The sequence below is a fragment of the Ornithorhynchus anatinus genome, chromosome X1 (genome assembly GCF_004115215.2).
Source record: "Ornithorhynchus anatinus isolate Pmale09 chromosome X1, mOrnAna1.pri.v4, whole genome shotgun sequence".
NCBI classification, from domain to species: Eukaryota; Metazoa; Chordata; class Mammalia; order Monotremata; family Ornithorhynchidae; genus Ornithorhynchus; species Ornithorhynchus anatinus.
Window position 1 is genome coordinate 5,160,757 of NC_041749.1, and position 25,133 is coordinate 5,185,889.

Below are 25,133 nucleotides of genomic sequence, written 5' to 3' on the forward strand. Positions count from 1 at the left end.
CCAGTTCACTAAGTTCCAGAAACCTGAAAGATGCAGCAGCCAGAGAAGTAGACAGTCTTTTCTTTCCAGTAACTGAAAATGAGTAATATTTGGGGATTTGGATTGGTGCCTGTTAGCTGATTCTGTAGCTCTAGAGATCTGTGGGGCAATGGAGTTAACAGAAATCGATTAAGGGAAAGGCTAGGAGGAGTTAAGAAAGCTAAATCCAGTCCCCACTTGTAAAATAGTGCTTTTGCTATTCCTATGCACGTACTGAGCAAAGAAACAGCACGAACCTTATAACAGGACAGTTTGACTGACATCATAATGAGCCAAGGTTCCCAGTTGCACAGAGGGCAAATGATTGATAACTCTCCCGTTGGATGGACTGCAATTTTATTTCCGAACCTATCTGGAAAATCGTTTTAGTCATTTAAAAGACCCACTGTGGTACAGGCGTTGCTCTGAGAGATTTGGGATTTAGCAAACTCTTATGCTATCAAATGCAAAGTTGGGAATAACTTCACTAACACTTTCATTTCTTCCTGGCAGTGAACATTCAATTTTGAATTAAAGTCTCCTTTACTACATCCAGTAACCGGTGTTACCCAGATGCCCGAACAAGTATAAAGAAAAAGTCATTAATTAATTAGATTAGTGAATATAATGTCTAGCATATTAAAAAGAACACGTTCTATTCGTATATATATATATATATATATATATATATATATATATAAAATCTTTCCTCTCTTAGAAGGCTACTGTGAGGGTTTACAGTCATAGGGAAGTATAAACCCAGTGGCTTCTGAAGTCGTTTTGAGTATGTATCATAGTTTACTGAAGAACATTTCTGTTATGTACACATCTAGAGTCTTCTGAAAGCTGATTTGTTTGCAGTGGAACAACAAATCAGGGCACTCAGTCGAGTCCCTTAGCCTTAAGTGAATACCCTGCTACCATAGTAAATAAGGAGATTTCTGGCCACTAGACCAAACTATTCAACAGAGGCAGAATTTCAACTATAGAGTTTTTAAGAAATCTTTCACTCCGCGGTTGATTCTTGCAGAGAAAGTAGTGATCGACAAAGAACGATTTCTATTCTATCCATAAGTGAGCGCGGTCACTGTTATTGTATAACTGTCTGAAGAACTTACAATAAGAGATTCATGTTAAGTTTGTTAAGCCAGGGTAGGTCAGGAGAAATCTCATTTTCTGAAGTTTTCTTGGTTTAGCAAAGGTTACTCTGCATTGTTCAATTAACCATCGCCATCAATCATTAAAAAAAATAATAATTGACACACATTTGTCACTTCCAGATCCCTCAAGAGCAGAAAAGAAAGAGAGCAAATGTCCAACTCCTGGCTGTGATGGAACCGGCCATGTAACTGGACTTTATCCTCATCATCGGAGCTTATCCGGCTGCCCACACAAAGACAGGGTCCCACCGGAAAGTAAGTCTACACGTCCTCTCGTTTGTAACTCTTCACTATTCCTTCTCCTTTCTTTTCAGTTGTACAGTAAGTTCCAGTTCTAGCTTTTCCATTATTTGCATATTAAATTTAAAGGGAGAATTTCAAAATTTCAAGTATCCTTTTGTCTGATCAATCAATGTCATAATTATTGAAACCTTACTGTAAGCAGGACATTGTACTAAGCGCTTGGGAGAGTATATATAATAGAGTCCGTCTTGGAGATCACCCACAAATTAAAATGTTTATCCTCGATCTTGCCCAGAATATATTTGCAGGGTTGAAAGGTAAGCGAGCAGGTTGGCTGTACAAAACCCAACCTCTGAATTCGTTGGCAGAAGGAAGTTTAGGAACTTTGATCTCAATTTTAAATCAAAATCAGCCTTGGTCATTTTCAATAAAGCACTCCAGTGCCCAAGGTGGTGACATGAAACTGCTGCAGATTATCATAATTGTTATTTATAATAATCATACCCTTACTCTTTTATTGTTATATTTATTAAGCACTTACTTATCAAACACTATTCTTAGCTCTGATACAGGTTTATCAGGTTGGACACAGAAGCAGTGTGGCCTAGTGGAAAGAGCATGGGCCTGGGAGGCAGATGCCCCGGGTTCTAATTTCGGCTCGACCTTTTGTCTGCTGTGTGACTTTGGGAAAGTCACTTAACTTCTATGTGTCTCATTTACCTCCTATGTAAAATAGGTATTAAGATTGCAAGCCTTATCTGGAACAGGGATTGTGTCCAACCCGATTATCTTGTATCTACCCTAGTGTTTAGTACAGTGCTTGGCATATAGTAAGCACTTAATAAATGCCATAAAACAAATAACAAACAAATATGGTCCCTGTCCCTTGTGGGGTTCAAAGTCTAAGTAGGAGGGAGAACATGTATTGAACGCTCATTTTACAGGTGAAGAAACTGAGTCTCAGAGAAGTTGTGACTTGCCAAAAGGCACTGGTCAGGCCTATATCCTTTCCCCTGCATCTTTTAGCTGAAGATATCACAAACTCCATTCTGGAGTAAGTTAGGATAATCGAATATTACTTTAGAAGGATTTTTTTTTTTAATGTGACTCCTTCTAGACTCCGGGTAACTGAAAACAAGGAAATTTTCAAGTTCTGAGATTGTCAGCCGTCCTCACTGTGAAACTGCAGCAAGTTTGAATAATAATAAGGATAATAATAATATCAATGATAATATAATACTTGGGCTATTTCTTAAGCACTTACTATGTGCAAGGCACTGTACTAAGTGCTGGGATGGATACAAGCCAATCGGGATGGACACAGTCTCTGTCCCACGTGGTGCTCACAGTCTTAATTCCCATTTTACAGATAATTTAAATGAGGCCCAGAGAAGTGAAGTGACTTACCCCAGGCCACACAGCAAAGTGGCAGAGCTGGGATTAGAACCCCGGTCCTTCTGACCCCCAGGCTTATGCTCTATCCACTAAGCCAGGCTCCTCCACAATAGGTATTGATCTAAAAAAAATGGGCTCCCTCCCCTTCAGCATCAGTGTATTCCAGGAAATAGACCGCTCTATTTTCTGTGTATGTAAGTGTGATGGTCGAGTTCCATTTCAGGCTAGTCCAGTAAAACATTAGTCCAGAACTCCTGTAAAATTAAGAATTTCAGAAGGTAGGGACCCGATACACGGAAAAGCCAGTATTAAGGAACTACTCTGATTCATTTACCCTTAAAATCAGGTCACTGAAGAAAAAAAGACATTTGGCGAGTACTACCTTTCCGTATTTCCTTTTCTGGATCCAAGATCAGTTTTTGGACAATGAAGGCTTCGAGCAGGGCACGTTTACTGCCCTTTACTGCCCCAGCTTCTGACTGAAAGGCAGTCTAAGGGGACAGATGATTTGCCAGTGAATTAATTTTGTTATTGCAACCACCCTGACCCTTGATCTCTTACTTCAGGGGATTCTGGGTAGCAATTTTCTCCCAAATGGCGTCAATGAAAAAATTGGCACCTGAGGTGAGCAAAGTGTGTTTCCCTCAATCTGTCAGTGGGATTTACTGAGCGCTTACTACATGTCCAGCACTGTGCTAAGCGCTTGGGACAGTATGGAACAATAGAATTAGCAGGCATATTCATTGTCCGCCCATAACAAGCTTATAGTTCAGAGGGACTCTTCCCACATTTGGAACCCTGCCCTACCCTTGAACCTCCACCAAATGCCAAGCGTAGAAGGATGCCGAGACCAAGGGTATGGACTCACTGTGCTTGTTCCAGTGCTTCTCATCAGAGAATTCAAGCAGCGTAGGCTTGCATGGGCTTAGACAAGAACTGCACCATCCCTGCTTCCATACTTTGACATAGGATTTTCAGTAGAGTGGTGTCGGGTCTTACTCTTGAAATCTCCAGTGAACAAAATCTTCTTCATCACCCTGGGTGTCAGAAAACAAGCCAGTTCATACCTTCACACACTAGACATGTTTCCAATCGATGGTATTTACCGAATGCTTATTGTGGGCAGACCACTATACTAAGCGTTTGGAAGAGTGTAATACAGTAGTGTTGGTAAATGGGATCTTTACCCACTTAGAGCTTACAATTTTTTTATGGCATTTGTGAAGCTCTTACTACGTGCTGGGCACTGTACTAAGTGCTGGGGTAGATTCAACCATGACACAGTGGATGGAGCACCGGCCTGGGAATCAGAAGGTCATGGGTTCTAATCCCACCTCCACCACATGTCTGCTGTGTGACTTTGGGCAAGTCACTTCACTTCTCTGGGCCTCAGTTACCTCACCTGTAAAATGGGGATTGAGACTGTGAGCTCCACGTGGGATAGGGACTGTGTCAACCCCATTTGCTTGTATAAACCCCAGCGCTTAGTACAGTTCCTGGTACACAGTAAGCACTTAGCAAATACCAGAGTTATTATTATTACAAGCTAATCAGGTTGGTCACAGTCCTTGTCCCACATGAGGCTCACAATCTTAATCCCCATTTTACAGATGAGGTAACTGAGACCCAGAGAACTGAAGTGACTTGCCCAAGGACACAAAACAGAGAAGTGGCAGACCTGGGATTAAAACCCAGGTCCTTCTGACTCCCGGTCCCATGTTCACTAGAACATACACTAATATGTACACTAGTGTACATGGATACACTAGACTATTCTGCTTCTAAGTCGACAGAAAAGGACAAATATTAAAATAAATTACAAAGAGGGGCAATGGTAGAGAGTATAAGGATACGTACATAGGCGCTATGGGGTTGAGGTGAGGTGGATGTCAATTGTTTAAGGGGTACAGATCCAAATGTGCAGGTGCTGGAAAAAGGAGAGGGAGGAGAGGAAATGAGGGTTTAGTCAGGAAATGATTTTTGGAGGAGATGTATTTTGGGATGGCCTCGAAGGTAAGCAGAGTGGTGATCTGGCTATGTTTACATATTTCCATATTCATTTTCCCCATTTTCAATTTTTGTTCAATGTAGTTAGAGAATAGTAAAGCAGCTTAACCAAATGCCAATCTGAAATGATCAACATTTGGGCTTGATTTTTTTTGTTGTTTTTGACGTATGGTTTAAAATGTCCACCTGCTGGGAAATACAGGGAAGAAACTTGCATTGTGGAGAGAGTTCTGGAAGATGTAAGTTCATTCATTCAAGCAATCATGTTTATTGAGCGCTTACTGTGTGCAGAGCACTGCACTAAGTGCTTGGAAAATACAGTTCGGCAACAAATAGAGACAATCCCTACCCACCAACGGGCTGACAGTCTAGAAGCTGGAGAGAGAAAACAAAACAAAATACAACAAGTAGACAGGCATCAATAGCATCAATATAAATAAATAGATTTATAGATATATACATATCATTAACAAAATGAATAGAATAATAAATCTGCACGTATATACACAAAGGCTGTGAGGCAGGGAGGGAGTTACAGCAGAGAGAGGGAGTTGGGGCAATGGGAAGGGGAGTTCTAGTCCCATCTCTGACACTGTCCTACCATGTGATTTCAGTCGAGTCATAAAGCTCTCACTTCCTCCATTTGTTCATATATACAATGGGAATAATAAGATGTGATGTGAAAGTGCTTGAGAAATAATAATAATTGTGGCAGTAATAAAAACTGTGGTATTCGTTAGGTGCTTACTATGTACCAGGGACTGTACTAAGCAGTGGGGTAGATGCAAGATAATCAGGTCCCACATGGAGCTCACAGTTTAAATTGGAAGGAGAAGAGGTATCGACTCTCGATTTCGCAGATGAGGGAACAACTGGGGCTCCAAGAGGTTAAATGACTTACCCAAGTCGCACAGAAGATAAGTGGGCCTGGGAGTCAGAAGGTCATGGGCTGTAATCCCTGCTCTGCCGCTTGTCTGCTGTGTGACTTTAGACAGGTCACTTCACTTCTCTGTATCACTTCACTTCTCTGTACCTCAGTTACCTCATCAGTAAAATGGAGATAGAGACTGTGAGCTCCACGTGGGACAGGGACTGTGATCAACTTGATTTGTTTTGTTCTCTTTTGCTCTGTCTGTCTCCCCCGATTAGACTGTGAGCCTGTCATTGGGCAGGGATTTTCTCTATCTGTTGCCGAATTGTCCATTCCAAGCACTTAGTACAGTGCTCTGCACACAGTAAGCGCTCAGTAAATATGATTGAATGAATGACTGCACATAGGAAGCGCTCAATAAATACTATTGAATAAATACTGTTGAATGGATGAATTGGCTTGTATTCACCCCAGCGCTTAGGGCAGTGTCTGGCACATAGTAAGTGCTTAAAAATACTATAATTATTATTATTTTTATTAAGTGCCAAGCTGGGTTTTGAACCCAGGTTCTTTGACTCCCAGGTCCATCCATGCTTTTTCCACTTGGCCATTCGGCTTCTCATAAAAGGCCTATGTCTTTTCAATATATTATTACTATGACGTTAAGTGACTGATAAATATTCGAAGCTTAAGAATGAAAAATATATTTGGAGATTCTCACCTTTATAATTTTCCTGTATAGCATTTCTCTGCCCTGCATTCAGATGGAAGCGTGATCGGAACGACAGTATTTTTTTTTTATCACAGTTATCCTTTCTTTTAAGCCCTGCCATCACTTACGTATTGTGAGGAACGTAAATTAACCCTGCCTTTCATTACGATGATTGCATAGTCTTTATTCTGTCTCTTTTGGGATTTTAATCGGGGTTTTCTCTCTCTCCTTCTGCCGTCTCAAGTTCTTGCCATGCATGAAAATGTCCTCAAGTGTCCTACACCAGGCTGCACGGGGAGAGGACACGTAAACAGCAACAGGAATTCTCACCGAAGGTAAGCAAAGCATTATTGCGCCAAATTCTAGAGTGATCACAGTTTCACAACTGCATCATTTCTGGTCTAACCAACCATTTCTGGGTTTTGGGGGGGAGGGGTTCTTTCTTGTGTTTTTTTTTTCCTTTTAGAAGTTGACAGATGGTCCTCAGTGTACTTTGTGGAACGAATAAAATGCTTCATGGGGTTTTCAAGGAGAATAAGTGCCTGCCCTGTCATTTTTCAGGTTTACTTTATTTAAGATAAGCCACCTAGTTGGGCACAAGGTGATGACTCTCTGGGAGTGCTGCCCTTTGAATGGTACTGAAGAGTGTAGTCTGACCATCCAGATTCAGGAAAAATATCCCAGTGCCTTGGTGCATTTCAAGAATACAGGCAGATCCAACTATTTGTCTGCCACGGGCCGGTTTCCCCCACTAAATTCCCGTCCACATTCCCTAAAAAATAATCAGAAATGAGGCCAGGGTATGTCTCTCTTCCCTTCCTGTCCCATTCATTTCTCCACTTTCCTTACCACTCTTCCACAGTCGCAACCGGAAGATTTGTATCACTGTAATGGGTTTTTTATTAGTTGCTCTTCATGGCAAAAGCACGGACCTGGGAGTCAGAAGACATAGGTTCTCATCCCGGCTCCACCACGTGTCTGCTGTGTGACCTTGAGCACGTCATTTCACTTCTCTGTGTCTCAGTTTCCTCATCTGCAAAATGGGGATTCATCTTATTCCCTCCTATTTAGGGTGTGAGCCCCATGTGGGATGGGGGCTGTGTCCAACCCGATCATCTTGTATCTACCCCAGCGCTTAGTACAGGGCTTGGCACATAATACGAGCTTAACAAAAATGAAATTATTAGTATCATTATTATTACAGACTGCAGACTCTGAGCTCGTCCTCTAGACTGTAAGCTCGCTCTGGGCAGGGCACGTGCCTACTAATCTGGTCATATTGTACTCTCCCAAACACTTAGTACAGTGCTCTGCACATAGTAAGTGCTCAGTAAATACCATTGGTTGATCGATAGAGGGCTGAGACACTTTACTGGTCCCGTGGGTTTTGCAAAAATGGAGAATAATATAAAAAAGAGCTTGTGTTCATTCATGGTTGCTTGGTTTCCCCCCATGTTATTTGACCTGCAATGACAGAAATGCAAAGCCAAAGAGAAGATTAAATATGGAAGGAAATATGAAGTATTTCAATTGGCCTTAGAGCATTTTTATAAGAAAGCTACCCTAAGGCAGGCTTCTATTGTCTACCCTTAGTTCTGCTTAGACGTGATTATCCCAAACTACTCCTAAACAAAGAAAGGTTTTCTCAGTGCATAAATCGAGACTGTACTCTGTAAGAATGGGACTCCATTCTAAAATCAACAATGCCTTGCCTTACTAGAGGATGCTCTGATTTCTCCTCCAATTTAATTGCCCTACCCTGATTAATTCCCAGCTCCTCCAGTTCATCCATTCATTCATTCATTCATTCATTTAATTGTATTTATTGAACACTTACTGTGGGCAGAGCACTGTACTAAGTGGTTGGAAAGTACAATGCAGCAGTAAAGAGAGACAATCCCTGCCCACAGTGGGCTCACAGTCTACAGGAGGGAGACAGGCATCAATACAAGGAAACAGGCATCGATACAAAAATAGAATTATAGATATATACATATATACATAAGTGCCGTGGGATGGGGAGGGGGAGAAGAGCAAAGGGAGTTAGTCTTTAGTGACAGGGAAGGGAGGGAGAGCTGAGGAAAAGTGGGGCTTAGTCTGGGCCTATCATCCATCTCTAGCCCTCATGTATTTATGTATATTAATTCGCAGCACTTAGGTATACCTGTTTCCTTAGTGGCACTTTAAAGTCTTTATTTTGATTACTCTGTTCATAATTATATGTTTTTTTTTGTCTTCTCTTCCCCATTGGAATGCAAGAACCTTGAAGACAGGAAATGTACCATTCCTTTGATTTGCACTACCCAAATCTTTAGTATAGCATCTCTACCCAGTAGCTTTACGATGAATGCTATTGCTAGCCGTAATGCTTCGGTGAAGACACAATGAGCTAAGGTCATCTAACGTACCCTGACCTTTATTAATTTGCAGAATTTTATAGATTCCCAGCAGCTGGCTAGTTCAGCTTGTTTGCTCTTGACCATCTTTTCCAGGAAAATTCCAGCTGTAAAATGGTGGTGATATTCATTGTGCATTGATTCCGATAAAGTTGTGTAGTTTGAAAGCATAACACCATCCAATAGATTTTGTGAAATGCTGATATATATGTGTACATATAATGTATGAGTTTACAGATATCTATATAAATAGAGAGAGAGAGATATCTGTAAACTCATATAGATAGATAGATATCAGTTTACATATATATATATATGTAAACTGCAGTGGCAATAAAACATTAAACACATGCTCAGAACATAGTGCAATCAATTTTTCTTTACCCCAGGGCTTGCCTTCTTGCAAACCCATGCCTGACAGAAGTCGTGTGCTGTAGATGTAACCATTTAGATGCTGTTTAAAGATGCAGAAATCACCACCCCCCCCAAAAAAAAAAAATAAATATATCTTATATTGGGAACACCTGGGCCCGGGAAGAAAACCTTTTTCTTTGGCTTCCTCCTGGTGTTGACTAATGAAGAGAAAATTCAAAGAAGCGATTGGATTCAAGGGCGGTGAAACCACTTTGGATGAGACAATGACATTCCTCTCCCTTCTGCCATTGCAGCCTTTCCGGGTGTCCTATTGCTGCAGCAGAGAAATTGGCAAAGGCCCAAGAGAAGCATCAGAGCTGCGACGTGTCCAAATCAAACCAGGCGTCGGATCGAGTTTTAAGGTAACAAAGTTCACAAAGAGAGAACGGGGTCCCCGGAAAGATCTGTCGTGAAAAAGAACATAGACTCCAATTAGGATTCCTGGCATTGACTTTTTTATGGTATTTGTTAAGTATTTATTATGTGGCAAGTATTGTTCTAAGCACTGAAGTAGATTCAAGAAAATCAGGTCGATTCCAGTCCCTATCCCACATGGGGAAAGAACAGGTATTGAATCCCCATTTTACAGATGAGGCAACTGAGTCCCAGAGAAGTGAAGTGACTCGCCCAAGGCCATACCACAGGCAAGGGTTTAGAACCCCGATCCTATGATTTGCCCGCCCGAGCTCTTTGTATTAGACCCTGCCAGAACCATTCTCTCAATAATGGTGATTGAACTTTGCAAAAAAAATAAGGTGGCTAACCAGAGTTTACTAATCCGTCCTCCTTCCTTAACTTCAACCTGAATATATGATTGACAGAAAACTTTTTCTCCACCTCCCAACCATGCCCCTCTCAGTTGCCACTCTGGAGAGTACTCGTGTTTAGGGCAATGCTTAGTGCCCAATCTGGATGGAGGAGGGAAGAAAGGGGAAGGGCGGAAATGCCAGCACTCACAGGAAGCCACAAGCAAATTCCACGGTTGTTCCTGAATACCAAATCTGTACTTTGAACGTGTATTAAGACAGGGTCTGTTTATTATTATAATGTACTCTTCCAAGCATTTAGCACAGTGCTCTGCTCACAGTAAACACTCAATTAAATACAGTTGACTGATTGATGCCCTAGGAGTTGGGTGGTCAATTCAAACAAAAAAATGCAACACCCCTTCAGATGTAGAACTGGTCAGGGTTGGTGATGGTCATTTTCAGAACCGTAAACTATATCACAGTTACATGTGAATATAAGATTTGTGACCCTGGATGAGTTACTTCTCTTTGCCTCAGTTTCCTCCCATGTAAAATTGTCCCCCCTCTCCCCCGCTCATCTTGTATCTACGCCAGAACTGCGGTTAGCAGGGCACAGTAAGTGCTTAACAAATGCCACAATTCTTATCGCTATTATTATAACGTTGTTAAGTAAAAACATGCCGAAGCAAAAGAAGGAATTTCTCCCCTCAGAAAGTTTTAGTTCGAAAGTTGGCGACAGCTCTTCTGAAAACCCCTCTTCTTCGGGAACGAGTCCACCTCTGCAAATCCTTGTTCAGAGCCGGTCCGGTCGTGGGGGCACCAGCGGTCCGAACCCAAGCCGGGGGAAAAATGTAGCTAAAGAACTACATCTTTCTGCTTGGTAAAACATGAGTGGGGTTTTTTAGTGCCTGCTGACAGGACGGAGGGCAGGTGTTTTTTAATTTCTTCATCTGCAGGTTATCTTTAAAGGAGTCCGAGGAGGCGTCTCTGGAATTGAAAGCCACGAGGGGCTGGCTCTGGCCCTTTGGCAGCCTGCTTAGGTTGCTGACTCGGTGACTTTGCAGTGGCCTCAAAGCATGTCCTGTATTCAGGATCTCAATAGCCTGATCCCAGGGCATATCTGGGACACTGTTTCCCTTTCGGGTTTAACACAAAGAACAGCTCAACAGTTTAAGGCATGCTGAGCGGGCTTTTCAGAGAAAATTGAATGCTTTAAGAGGGAGCGGTCAAATATTTGCACAGCCTTTTTTTCCCCCGATATTCTTCCTTCAGTCAGAGCAAGCGAGGACTAGAGCAAAACTGTAAGAAGAGACATCTTAAAACATTGTTAAGGCTCAGGAGAAAGATGGAGAATTTGAGGAGAGAAGTAAATTACAGTCCACCACGGCTGATATTTATTATTATTATTAGCACTGTGGCAGTTTTGCTAGTGGGAAGAGTATGAGCATGCAAGTCAGAGGACCTGGATTCAAAACCCTCCTCCACCATTGCCTGCTCAATGAACTTGGGCAAGTCACTTAACTTCCTTATGGCTCAGTTCCCTCATGCATTAAAAGGATATTAGACTCTCCTCCCTCCAATTTAGACTGTGAGCCCATGTGGGACAAGGACTATGTCCAATTTCAGTATCTTGTATCTACCGCAGAACTTTATACAGTGTCAGGCTGTGCTTAACAAGCACCATAAAAACTGTTTAGTATGTGCCAAACACTGTGCTAAGCATTGGAGGTAGGAATACTATAATCAGTTCAGTAGAGAAGCAGCATGGCACAGTGGAAAGAGCCCGGGCTTGGGAGTCAGAGGTCATGGATTTGAATCCCATCTCTGTCACTTGTCAGCTGTGTGACCTTGGGCAAGTCACTTCACCTCTCTGTGCCTCAGTTACCTCTCCTGTAAAATAGAGATTAAGACTGAGAGTTCCATGTGGGACAGGGACTGTGTCCAACCCAATTATCCTGTTTCTACCCCAGTGATAATAATAATAATAATGTTGGTATTACTTACCAACTTACAGAGAAGTTAAGTGACTTGTCCACAGTCACACAGCTAAATGGCAGATGTGGGATTAGAACCCCTGACCTCTGACTCCCATGCCTGGGCTCTGTCCAATGAGCTACGCTGCTTCCCAGTACTTAGTACAGTGTTTGGCACATAGTAAGCACTGAACAAATACAAAAATAATAATTATCATTATGGATCCTGTCACTAGACCATGTTGCTTCTCAGCATGAATGTTAGTTATTAGTAGCGTGAATGCATTTTAAGAAGTTTTAATGTTTAGCCAAAGAAAAATCTACAACTGAGTCTTCTAAAATCTCCCATCTCTAGTGTAGGAATAAATCTCCTGAACAGTTTGTATTCATTCCTGCCTGGACAGTCCAGCATGTGTGAGAGTGTGCATTATATACAGCTATCCTTTTTCAAAGGTGACACAACTTAGAGAAAGGCTTTTTTCACTTGTGTGAATTGGACCACAATAACAATCTCTTTCTTCCACCCAAAACTTGCTGGTTTGTTCTGAGCATACTGGGTAGAAAATTAAGCCCCGGTGAAAAATATAGCGGCATATATTATTCTTTGAAAAAAACTGAAAAAAGTTCCATTAAGCCCCAGCTTTCTCTCTATTTTGTGGAAAAAAAGTGCGAAAAATTTGAGATCAATTGTCCAATAACAGGCGTGGAGAACATCAAAGTCCAACAACATGAATGGATAGAGAGGGAAAAGGTTTGAAAAAAACGGCTCAATAGGTGTTGTACTGTTTCTCAGCAAATGCTATTGTGTCTGTTTATTTTCCACTTGCTCGAATTTCATCCAGTTTTGACTAAATCTGCATTCCTAGGGGTCTAGCTTTATTCCCTTTTCTTGTCTTTTTGAGTGCCGGGTCCTACTCATTTGTTGACTCTAGAGCCTGCCGATTTTGGATCCTGTAACATAAAGATTTGTATAAATGTGCTAACAGTATGCCTATAGTATCTTCCTTTCCTACTCACAAAAAGACGTCACTTTAAAGAGAGTAACAACAGCAAAGAGATATTTTTAAATATTTTTGAAAGCTTTTTTTAAATTTAACCCATCAGTTTGTTTTTAGGTCTAAGATATTTTGGATCCGGTAAAATCAGTTTACTTTAGGTTTTCTTCAGTGACATTTTACAAATGAAAAATCTGTAAAATTGAGAAGCAGCGTGGCCTAGTGGGAAGCAGCATAGCCTGGTGGATAAAGTCTGGGCCTGGGAGCCAGGGGTTCGAATCCCGGCTCCACCGCTTGCCTGTTGTGTGACCTTGGACGAGGCGCTTCCCTTTTCCGTGCCTCAGTATCCTCAGCTGCCAAAGGGTGACTCAATACCTGTTCTCCCTCCTATTCAGATTGTAAGCCCCATGTGGAACAGGGACCGTGTCTGGTCTGATCAACTTGTATCTACCTAGCACTTAGAACAGTGCTTGACACAGAGTAAGCACTTAACAAGTGCCATAAAAGAATAATAATTTGATAGGCACCCGATCGATATTACCTCTTCCAATCTCATAGCAATATTCATTCATTCAATCATCTTTATTGAGTGCTGACTGTGTGCAGAGCACTGTACTAAGCGCTTGGGAGAGTAAACCACTATGAACAGACATATTCCATGCTCACCACGCGCTTACAGTCGAGGCGGAGACAGACATCATAGAAATAAATTCCCGGTATATACGTAACTGGTGAGGGGCCATTAAGAGCCGTTCTCCATTTCTAGTCTAAGTGTATAGCGTGTGCCGAATCAGTGGACTGGTGTCGCTAACAACTTTGTGTGTCTTTCATTTCTAGGCCCATGTGCTTTGTCAAGCAATTGGAGATCCCTCAGTATGGCTACAGGAACAATGTCCCCACAACCACACCTCGCTCCAATTTGGCCAAGGAACTAGAGAAATATTCTAAGACTTCGTTCGAATATAACAGTTATGACAACCATGCCTATGGCAAGAGGGCCATAGCTCCCAAGGTGCAAACCAGGGATATAGCCCCCAAAGGATATGATGGTAGGAGGTGCACACTCTGTTATACATGAGAGACAAGTTTGCAGTTAATGATGTTGTATTGTATATTTCAATGCCATCCACCCAAACAGGCCGGCCTCTGCGATCGTTTAACCGTTGCACGGGGTAGAATGCACTCACTTCCTGACGCCGTATACTTGAGCTAATTTGAAGATCTGACAGAGCATGCTTTTACATACCCTTGGAATGAAACTGTCCCATACCACCAGTGTCTTAGAGCGTAGCTAGAGTGAGCCTAAGGTTAAAGTATTCGAAAGGTGGTAAATTCAACTGGTAGGCACCGGCAGCCAACCGGATGGGTTCTTGGGTACTTAACGACTCCAACGGTTTTACCTCCTGCCACTTGGGAGATCGTGTGCTTGGTTTCTACGGTGGGGAGAGGAAGGAAAAGGCAAACTCTAAAGCCCACCCGTCTTTTGTGCTCATGGGGATATCTTTCGGCTATCCCTTCTTCGTAACTTCCTCTCTGGGGGGAGAAACATATTTCAGGGGAGGATCGCAGAATAACAGGTGTGTCAGAATCGAATTCACCGGGCTCCCTAAACGAGGCTAGGTATCCTTCTTCCATTCTTGTGGGATTATATGGTGGTATCAAAAATTGTCCGATTTTAATCGGGAACATTTAGCACAGACTGCTTCTTTAATAGCTCTCTGTTTGAGCGGATTGATTCTTTTTTGCATTTTGATATTTTTCTAACTTTTCCGTTTTAGGTTCCAAGGTGGATTAGTCGGTTTTATGGCAGGTGGTTGGAGGTGTTAGAGGTTATGATGGTTTAAATTCTCTCTTCACAGTGAGGAGAAGGGGAAGAGAAAGAAACTATTTACATCCCATCTTCACTTTTTAAAATATGTAAATTAAAACCCAAGGCTGTGGGTCAGATTTGCATTTAAAAGTTCTTTTTCGAGACTGATTTGTTTCAGGTCCTGTAGGTCTGTTTAACTAGCATAACAAGTCTCTCCAGGAAACGGAGGTGGGTTGAGACAGAAGGAGTGGGGGAAAGAAGAAATGAGAGACGGGAAAAGAGAGTGGGAGAGAGAGAGAGATGGGTAGAAGGAAGGAGGGGGAGAATAGAAAGAGTTCATCAGTTCATTTGCAATCAGATTAGATTCAGTAATGAGGCCTGAAGGAATCATCTCTCTTTCTGCAGAATCCATGTACATTGCCATATGTTTAGAAAACAAATCTAATAATAATAACAATTATAATAATAGTTGTGGCATTTAAGTGCTTACTATGTACCAAGCACTGTACTAAGCGCTAGGATGTATACAAGTAAATCGGGTTGGACACAGTCCTTATCCCATATGGGGCTCACAGTCTCAATCCCCATTTTCAGATGAGGTAACTGAGGTCCAGAGAAGTGAAGTGACTTGCCCAAGGCCACACAGCAGACAAGTAGTGGAGCTGGGATTAGAACCCATGACCCTCTGACTCCTGGGCTCGTGTTCTAACCATTACATCTTACTGCTTCCCCAACTCTGCCGTAGATGCTCTAATATAGTACTTTGTACACTTTTTTTCTTTTTATTCTTTCCAACACAGATTCTTCCATTTCTTCCCCTCACTTCTGTTCCATGAGAATTAAGATGGGTCAGTCAATCAATCATTTGATCAATCACTGTATTAAGAGATTGGAAAAGCGCATTTGAGTTAGAAAATGCAATCCCGACCCTCAAGGGGTTTACAATCTACTGGGGGGAGTTGTTGCTACAATAATTTATAGGCAGAAGAAAGATGGAACAGGAGAGTATGTATATATCATTAGTAACAATCAATCAATCCTATTTATTGAGCACTTACTGTGTGCAGAACAAACAAATGGATTTTGGAGCAAATTAAACCAAAGTGGTCTTTGGAAGGCCAAAAGACTCAATTTAAATGAGCATATTTTGGACACATAATCAGCAGGACTCATTCTCTGGAGAAGACATGAAGCTAATGACTGTGACTGTGAGCCTGTTGTTGGGTAGGGAATTGTCTCTATCTGTTGCTGAATTGTACTTCCTAAGCACTTAGTACAGTGCTCTGCACACAGTAAGTGCTCAATAAATGCACTTGAATGCATGAATGCTAGGAAAAGTCCAGGGAAACGTGGAAGAGGCAGACCATCGGCTAGATGGATACAGAACAAAACAATGATAACGGAAGAACCGTTAGAAAGGTTGCGGATTATGGCGGAGGACAGGATGTTCTGGAGAAAGTATAACCATGGATATACTACACTATTCTTACTTGTTATGAATCAGAGATGACTCGATGGCACTTAATAATAATAATACTGTGTGGAGAGTATAATAGTAAGCACTCGGGGGAGCACAATTTAACAAAGTTGGTAGACGTGTTTCCTGCTGACATGGCAAAGCCTTGCAGATTCTCAGGGACTAAGTTGCCTAGAGCACTGTGACTCATTTTATCATTTTTTTATTTATATTAATGTCTGTCTCCCCTGCTGGACTGGAAGCTTGCTGTGGGTAGGGAACGTGTCTACCAACTCTGTTATATCAAAGTCTCCCAATCACTCCGCAAACCGTAAGCATTCAAAAATATGACTGATGGATCAGTTGAATGATAGGCGGAGGGTTTCGCTGAATTCACACTGGCTCCTGAATGTAGTGAGGTTCTTGTGATCTAGAATATTTCCTCGCTCCTGAGCACATGGTCTTTCTGACTCGGTGGCCAGTTCATTGTTGGGTGGAACTTGGGGCAAACGAGTAGGTGTTTGGACATGGTAGCCCAAAACTATCGAGACAAAATCGTTCACGAGTGGTTACCGAAATGATGAACAATTTCATCTTAAAAGGATTAGTGTATATACTTACCCTGAAAGTAGGCAAATGATCTAACAAAATGCTTGTCTACTTTGCTGTTGACTTGGAGTCGGGACCAGTGCTTATTTATTTTATGATGGTATTTGTTAAGCGCTTGCTAGGTGCCAAGCATTGTTCTAAGCATTGGGGTAGATACAAAGTAAGCAGGTTGTCCCACGTGGGGCTCACAGTCTTAATCCCTATTTTACAGATGAAGTAACTGAGGTCCAGAGAAGTTAGGTGACTGGCCCAAAGTCACAGAGCTGACAAGTGGTGGAGTCGGAATTAGAACCCACGACCTCTGACTCCCAAGCCCACGTTCTTTCTACTAAGCCATGCTGCTTCTATGTTCTAATGCCTTCTCTGTCATTGATATATTAGTGACCTTGGGCAAGTCACTTAACATCTTTGACCCTCTCTTTCCTCCTCATCTGTAAAATGGGGATAAGATCCTCGTCTCTCCCTAAATCTTAATTGTGAGTCCCAGGTGAGACAGTCCTCTAACTGCGAGCCCCTTGTGACTGTGAGCGCCTCTTTATTGCTGTATTGTACTTTCCCAAGAGCTTAGTACAGTGCTCTGCACACAGTAAGGCTTAAAAAATATGATTGAATGGATGAATGAGACAGGAAACATGTCCAACCTTATTCTCTTGCTCTACCTTAGCACTTAAGCATGAAGTAGTACTTAATAAAGCCGTATTTTTTTATTTTCCCTCAGACAAGGTAACTTTGTTGCAACTTGCTCATTCAATCATTCATTCAATAGTACTTATTGAGCGCTTACTATGTGCAGAGCACTGTTCTAAGCGCTTGGAAGGTACAATTCAGCAACAGATAGAGACAATCCATGCCCAATGACAAAAATGAGTAATATCAATATTAGTATCAGATCTAGGTCAAAGTTCTCTTGGATCCTAGTGTTGTAGAGTATCAGGAGTTACCTTGGGTGGGAAAACCCAAATTCAGAACCAAATTAATCCGGACCATACTAAGACTTCCAAAATGTTTGAGTTTGTTTTTTGGGTGTTTTTGGTTTTTTTTTTTGCTGGAAGTTAGGCTACAATTTGCAGGCAAGGTATCCTAGTAGGAGATTTGGTAATATAGACATTTCAATAGAAACCGGATGTTTACTGTAAACATTAAAAGTAGGCCTGCTTTGAAAAATAAACATGTAGCAGTTTTCTACAGCTGTGATAGCCAGAGCTTCTGAATTTCATTTTGAGAGAAAAAGAAGTGGGAAATTGACTACATTCAAGAAGTAATTCTTCACCTGAATAATAATTTTGTAACTCAGAAAGTGGAAAATTTTCCATATTCATGGCGTTTTTTTCTCACATACAAGGAAAATTAAAGACATATCTATGTCAGTGAGCATATATATGTCGTTTTAAACACAGGTAAACTACAAAATGGAGTGTAATAAAATAGTCATCAACAAACTATATAGAAATCTAGTAGAGGTCTAGGGGGTGCATAATAACCCATCAGAGACTGAGTTTTAGAAACACAAGTAAAATTAATCCATTTGTAGCCGAATCAACTGAAATGTGATCCAACGATACTATATTTGGTGTCACGCATCAGAAGGATAATGTTATTTATTATGGTTATTATGGTACTTGTTAAGCACTTACTATGTGCCAAGCACCATCCTAAGCGTTGGGGTAGATACAGGTAATCAGGTTGGACATAGTCCCTGTCCCACGTGGGGCTCACAGTCTTAATCCCCATTTTACAGATGAGGTAACTGAGGCCCACAGAAAGAAAGTGATATGCCCAAGGTCACACAGCAGACATGCGGCAGAACTGGGACTAAAAATCAGGTCCTTCTGACTCGCAGGCCTGCGCTCTAATCACGAAGCCATGCTGCTTCTATTTTTGCGATACCATTGAATAAGTCTGATGTTAAGGAGATTTAATGGGATCGCAGTGGGGCTAGAGCCATAAACACTTTCATGTTTAAAACTGTCTATTTTAGATGAGGAAAAGGGGACCTATGAAGAAATTAGAGTCTATGAAAAGTATTTTAACCAAAGAGCACCTCCCCCTTCATATCCAGAAGACCACCATTCTCCCCACCTTTGAAGCCTTACTAAATTCACACCTCCTCCCTGAGGCCTTCCCTTTGATCAGGCCCTCATTTGTTCCATTTGCCCTGTATTCTGCATGGCCTCTGCATGTGATCTGAACCCCTTGAGAAAGTGATAGTGATCCCACCGTCAATCTCACAGCACTTTATTCTCCCATTCCTTCATTAGTAATTTATTTTAATGTCAGTCCCTGCTTTAGGCCGAGAGCTTCTTGTGGGCAGGGAACATTTCCACCAGTTCTGCTCTACTGTTCTCTCTCTATGTCAATGCTCAGCATACAGTAAGCACTCAATAAAAGTGCTTATAGAGAACATTTGATCATTTGGTTAATTGATCCCACGGTCAAGGGATGGGAATTTGAGTAGGAGCTGACAAAATTCACTGAAAAGGATTGTCCAGAGAGATGGCACTTAGGCATATATCTTTTATTTGTTTATTTACTTATGCATACTAATGTCTGTCTCCCCCTCTAGACTGTGAGCTCGTTGTGGGGAGGGAATGTGCCTGTTTATTGTTCTAGTGTACTCTCCCAAGCGCTTAGTACAGTGCTTTGTACCCTGTAAGTGTTCAGTAGATGAGAAGCAGCGTGGCTTAGTGGAGAGAACCTGGCCTTGGGAATCAGAGGTTGTGGATTCTAATCCCAGCTCTGCCACATCAGCTTTGTGACTTCGGGCCAGTCACCTCACTTCTCTGTGCCTCAGTTACCTCTTTTGTAAAAGGGGAATTAAGACTGTGAACCACAAATGGGACAACCTGATTACCTTGTATCTACTCCAATGCTTAGAACAAGCTTGTCACATAGTAAGTGCTTAAAAAATACCATTATTATTATAAGAGAACAACCCTGAGAGAACAGGGTCAGTGAATCCAAGGTTAGATAGAGTTTTCAGAAGGAAGCAGTCCACAGTTTTAGAAACTGAGTGAGGTTAGACAGTCTTACTTGGGCTCCAGTTCACTGTGGATTGGGACTCTGCCTACCAACTCCCATAGAGTCTCCCAAAGGCTTAGTACAGTGCTCTGAGCACAGTAAGTGCTCACTAAATGCCATCAATGATTGATGATCCAGGAAGAAACAATCAGATGAGGTTCAGGGAAGAAGAGCTTGGAGACAAGAGATGATTAATCGTGAGGAGAAAGTGTAGATCTGGGGGCTACAGTGTGGTACCTCTTCTAGGCTTTAGTCAGAGAATCCCGAGAGTACCGAAGGGATGAAAAAGGAATTGCAAACTGAACATAGAATTGACCCAAGCTCCTAAGGAAACCTGGGGAATGACTGTTGGTTTAGGAGGGGAAGATGTTCCCCTGAGTTAGGGACTGTTTATAGCAGGGCTACACAGTTCTGTTTGGAATTACCTGTTTGTGTTTGAATGGTTCTTCCTACCTAAGTTGATGTATTGGATTAAGCTCTCTTTTACCCAGCTATGTCATTACTTGTTTACATGGGTGAGGAGGTGACCCCACTCCAGCTTCTAGAATCAGGAAACCAGGAGGTGAGAGAAAGGATTAGGGTTTCTCCTAACTAAAAGCTTCAGACCTGAGGGCTTCTGGGAGATGCCAATTGGTGATGGTGGGTGTAGAAGGGGCAACTATCCTCTCAGAAGTCTCTCTGGGAGGACTCCTTCAAATAAGCCCCCTCTATGAAAAGGAGAAAACTCAAAAGGTGTTGAATCCCAGGGTTTGTCCCTGTATTGTACTCTCCCAAGCACTTAGTATAGTGTTCTGCACATAATAAGGGTTCAAAGAATGCATTGGATCGATTCGTAACCCTCCTTTATTAGAAACCTGATGTCACCACAGTCTTTAACACCACCCTCCTTCTCATGTTTGAACCCCACAGCCTTGCAATCAATCAATCAAGCAAGCAATCATATAATAATGTTGGTTTTTGTTAAGTGTTTACTATGTGCAGAGCACTGTTCTAAGCGCTGGGGTAGATGCAGGGTAATCAGGTTGTCCCACGTGAGGCTCACAGTCTTAATCCCCATTTTAAAGATGAGATAACTGAGGCACGGAAAAGTTAAGTGACTTCCCCACAGACACACAGCTGACAAGTGGCAGATCCGGGATTCAAACCCATGACTTCTGACTCCCAAGCCCGTGCTCTTTCCATTGAGCCACACTGCTTCTCTGTCTATTGAGTACTTATTATGTGTACTAAGCATTGTTCTAAGACAGACATTAATAAATAAATTCTGGATAGGCACATAAGAGCAGTGGGGCTGAGCGACCCAAAAGGGAATGGGAAAAGAGGAAATGAGGGAATAGTCAGGGAAGGCCTCTTGGAGGAGATGAGCCTTCAGTAAGGCTTTGAAGGTGGGGAGGATAATTGTCTGTCAGATATGAAAAGGGAGGGTGTTCCAGGCCAGGGGCATTAGCTTTAACTCCTCCCTCTCTTTCAATCCAGATGGATCGATAGTCTGTCAGATAGCAAGGGGGAGGGAGTTCCAGGTCAGAGAGAGGAGGCAGGCGAGGGCTCAGCAGCGAGATCCATGAGATCGAGGTACAGCGAGTAGGTTGGCAAAAGAGGACCGAAGCGTGTGGGCTGGGTTGTACCAGGAAATCAGCACGGTGAGGCAGGAGGGGGCAAGGGGATCGAGCGGCGTAAAGGTGATGGTAAAGAGTCTCTGTCTGATGTGGAGTTGAATGGCAGTCAGTAGAGGTTTCAGGAGTGGAGAGATGTGGACTGAATAGTTTTTCCTGGAGCGTTTTAAGATCATCCCAGGGACCTTTCAGATCAGTATGAACCCTCCCCACATGATTTAGGTGAACGCTGTCTTCAGGCTGGGATGAATATCTTTTCATTTATTCATTCAGTAGTCTGTATTGAGCACCTACTTGTGAAAAACACCTCTGGGTTCAACCATCTAGGCACTGTGGGCAGGAAATGTGCTTGTTTATTGTTTTATCGTACTCTCCCATGCCCTTAGTACAGTGCTCTGCACACACTAAGTGCTTAATAAGAATGATTGAATTAGTGAATGAATGAGCTCGTACAAATAAAATAAACAACCAATGAATTAATGAATCAATAATAAGCACAATTTATTGAGCGCTCACCATGTGCAAGGCACTGTACTAAAATTCTAGAGGGGGAGATTATAAAGCCCTTGTGGGCAGGGAATATGTCTACCAACTCTGTTGTATTGTGCATTCCCCAAGGGATGAGTACAATGCTCTGTACACGGAAAGCACTCAGTAAATGTCACAGATTGATTGATTTGCAGCATCTTCGTGCCCTTTTCAAAAATTTTGATTTGAAGTCAGTTGTCCATTGACCAAACCTTTTTAACCAATAAAATCATTTTATTCACCAAGATCTTACAAGCATTTAAGTTGGAAATGAAGAAATCAGAGAGTAGGTCTAGAATTATTTAGTGAATTATCTCCAGTGTATTAACTTAGGTTGGTTTGCTACTTAGATTAGGCACCACAGGCTAGCATGCCTAGATGAAAAAACATGACATTATGAAATAGGTAAATAGGTAAATGTTTATTATGTAGGCTAGAGAAAATTTTCTCAGCCACCAATCTAACGTGCGTGGCTGAAAGGCGAGGCGCTTGTAAAAATGTGATTTGTTCAAATCATCCTGTACCGTTGGCAGATTTGGTACTAAAATGACCGAGTAGTAATTATATGAAATAAGAAAGTGTTTCAGAAATTGTTTCGACGAAGTTGATTTCTTATCGCTCTACCCTCTATCCTCCAACTCCCATATCAGCACTTTTATAATCAGTCAATCAATGATACTTATTGAGCACTTACTCTGTGCAGAGCACTGTACTAACTGCTTAGGCGGGTATACTATAGCACGGTTGGTAGACATATTACCTAACCACAAGGAGCACACAGTAAAACATAAGTCCTAAAATAAATAAATAAATAAATGGCGGTATTTGTTAAGCACTTACTATGTGCAAAGCACTGTTCTAAGTGCTGGGGGATACAAGGTGATCAGGTTGTCCCAAAGCGCTCACTACCTCTTTAGCTCTATGGATCTGATTTTGTACCATATCAGTTTCTCTTCTCCAACTCGAATATATCGTAGTGTCTGTCTCCAAGACTAGACTGTAAACTGCTTGAAGGTAGGAATTATTTCTTCTCATCCTATTGTACGCGCCCAAGTTTGCAGTACAGAGCTGCAGAAACAGAAAACCCTTTGTCAATATGATCGATCGGTCGATTGATTGCCACGCTGAGCACCGTGGGGTCCGTTACATGCCTCCCCCCCCCCCCCCCGAGATATTTTCCAAACAACTGCTGACATATTCCATCACGCGACTCAAAACCCGATACTATTTAGCAAAAAACTGGCGATCCAAGCAACGGATACCGTCCGTGTATAAACCGGAGGTCCTGTGTCTTTAAACCATTTTAAAAGACAGGGTTTTTTCTCACTCTCCACAGCAGCCACTTGCCAACTGCATGACCTTGGGCAAGTCACCTAGCTGATTTATGCCTTAGTTTCCTCATTGGTAAAATGCAAATTAAATCTCTTCTATCCGTTCCTTAGACTGCGAGACCCGGGAAGGACAGTCAGAGACGATATCAGAACACGATTATATTGTATCTACCCCGGCGCTTAGGACAGTGTTTAAAAATGCCACAGTTATTATTATTTTTGGTGATATTAGGGTTATTGTATGAGGAAAATGATAAAAGTGGATTGGCTGACTGAGCTTGGTTGTCCCATATTATGGACTGGTGTTGAATTCAGTTTTAAGGGGTACAGGATGTGGAGAAACAGTAAGAGCGTGGAATTCCCGGTGAAATTGTAATTGAAATTGTGATACTTGATAAGTACTTACTAAATGTCAAGCACTGTACAAGAAGTACGGTAGATTCAAAATGATCAGGTCCCCCATAGCGCTCGCAGTGTAAGAGTAAGAACGTCCCCATTTTGAAGATGAAGGATTTGAGCACAGAGACGTTGTGACTCGCCCAAGATCACACAGCAGCTAAGTAGCAGTGCCAGGATTAGAATCCAGGTCCTCTAAAAATTAACAGTGATAATAGTAATAATTGTGGTATCTGTTTAAGTGCTTACTGTGTGCCAAATTTGGCCAGTGGATGGAACATGGAGTCAGAAGGGTTCTATCCCAGCTCTGCCACTTGCCTGCTTTGTGACCTTGGGCAAGTCATTTAACTTCTCATTGCTTCAATTGCCTCGTCTGTCAAATGGGGATTAAGAATGTTAGCCTCATGTGGGACAGGGACTGTGTCCAACCTTGTGTCTTTTCCCGTGGTTCGTATAGTGCTTGGCATATAGTAAGGGCTTTACAATTACCACAACTATGAATTATTATTATTAACTTCTCTGTGCCTCAGTTACCTCATCTGTAAAATGGAGATTAAGACTGTGACAGGGACTGTGTCCAGTCCAATTCGCCCCTTATCCACCCCAGTGCTTAGTACAGTGCCTAGCACACAGTAAATGCTTAACAAATACCACAATTATTATTATTACTGTACTGAATCCTGGGGTAGAAACAAGATCAGCAGATCCCATGTGGAGCTCAGTCTGAGAACAGGCATCGAATCCCCATTTGCAGATGAAAGACCCGAGACCCGGAGAAGTTGAGTGAATTATTCAAGGCGACATAGCAGGCAAGTGGCTGAGCCGGGATTAGAACTCAGGATCTCTGACTCCCAGGCCTGTGCTCTTTCCACGAGGCCACCTGCTTCCCTAATTCTGGTTTTACGTCCAGGCCCCTCACACCCTATACCCCTTGGAGGGCCCTCCAAACCCCGGAGATCCAAGCATATCTATTTGTTACTGTTATTTTTCCTCTAACCGGTGCCACAGACACGAACCAAGTTAATGACAAATGAGGACCAGCAGATATTGAAGATAAATAAAACGAATATCTCTTTGTGTCCAGAATGCGAAGAGATGGTTTGTGTAGGATGTGCATTCTATCGCATAACGTAGTAGACAGAGCACAGGCCTGGGAGGCAGTAAGTCATGGGTTCTAATCCCGGCTCTGCCACTTGTCTGCTGTGTGACCTTGGGCAAGTCACTTAATTCCCTGTACCTCGGTCCCCTCATCTCTAAAATGGGAATTGAGACCATGATCCCCACGTGGGACAAGGGACTGTGTCCCACCCGATTTGGTTGTATCCATCCCAGCGCTTAGCACAGTGCCTGGCAGAGAGTAAGCCCTTAACGAATACCATAATTATCATTATCATTTTTATTATCGGACTGTCGCTGCAAAGCCACTCACTCTCCTTTTT

General features: G+C 42.2%; 1 protein-coding gene across 1 annotated transcript in view; it reads left to right on the forward strand.

Annotated features, from left to right (window-relative positions):
• The window catches only part of MYT1L (myelin transcription factor 1 like), a 569,059-nt gene that overhangs the window by 408,132 nt on the left and 135,794 nt on the right, over window positions 1-25,133 (forward strand). The window contains exons 9-12 of the mRNA XM_029051295.2: window positions 1,299-1,433; window positions 6,651-6,741; window positions 9,471-9,578; window positions 13,771-13,982. Coding sequence (XP_028907128.1) covers window positions 1,299-1,433; window positions 6,651-6,741; window positions 9,471-9,578; window positions 13,771-13,982 — 546 coding nt within the window. The remainder of the gene's footprint in view (window positions 1-1,298; window positions 1,434-6,650; window positions 6,742-9,470; window positions 9,579-13,770; window positions 13,983-25,133) is intronic.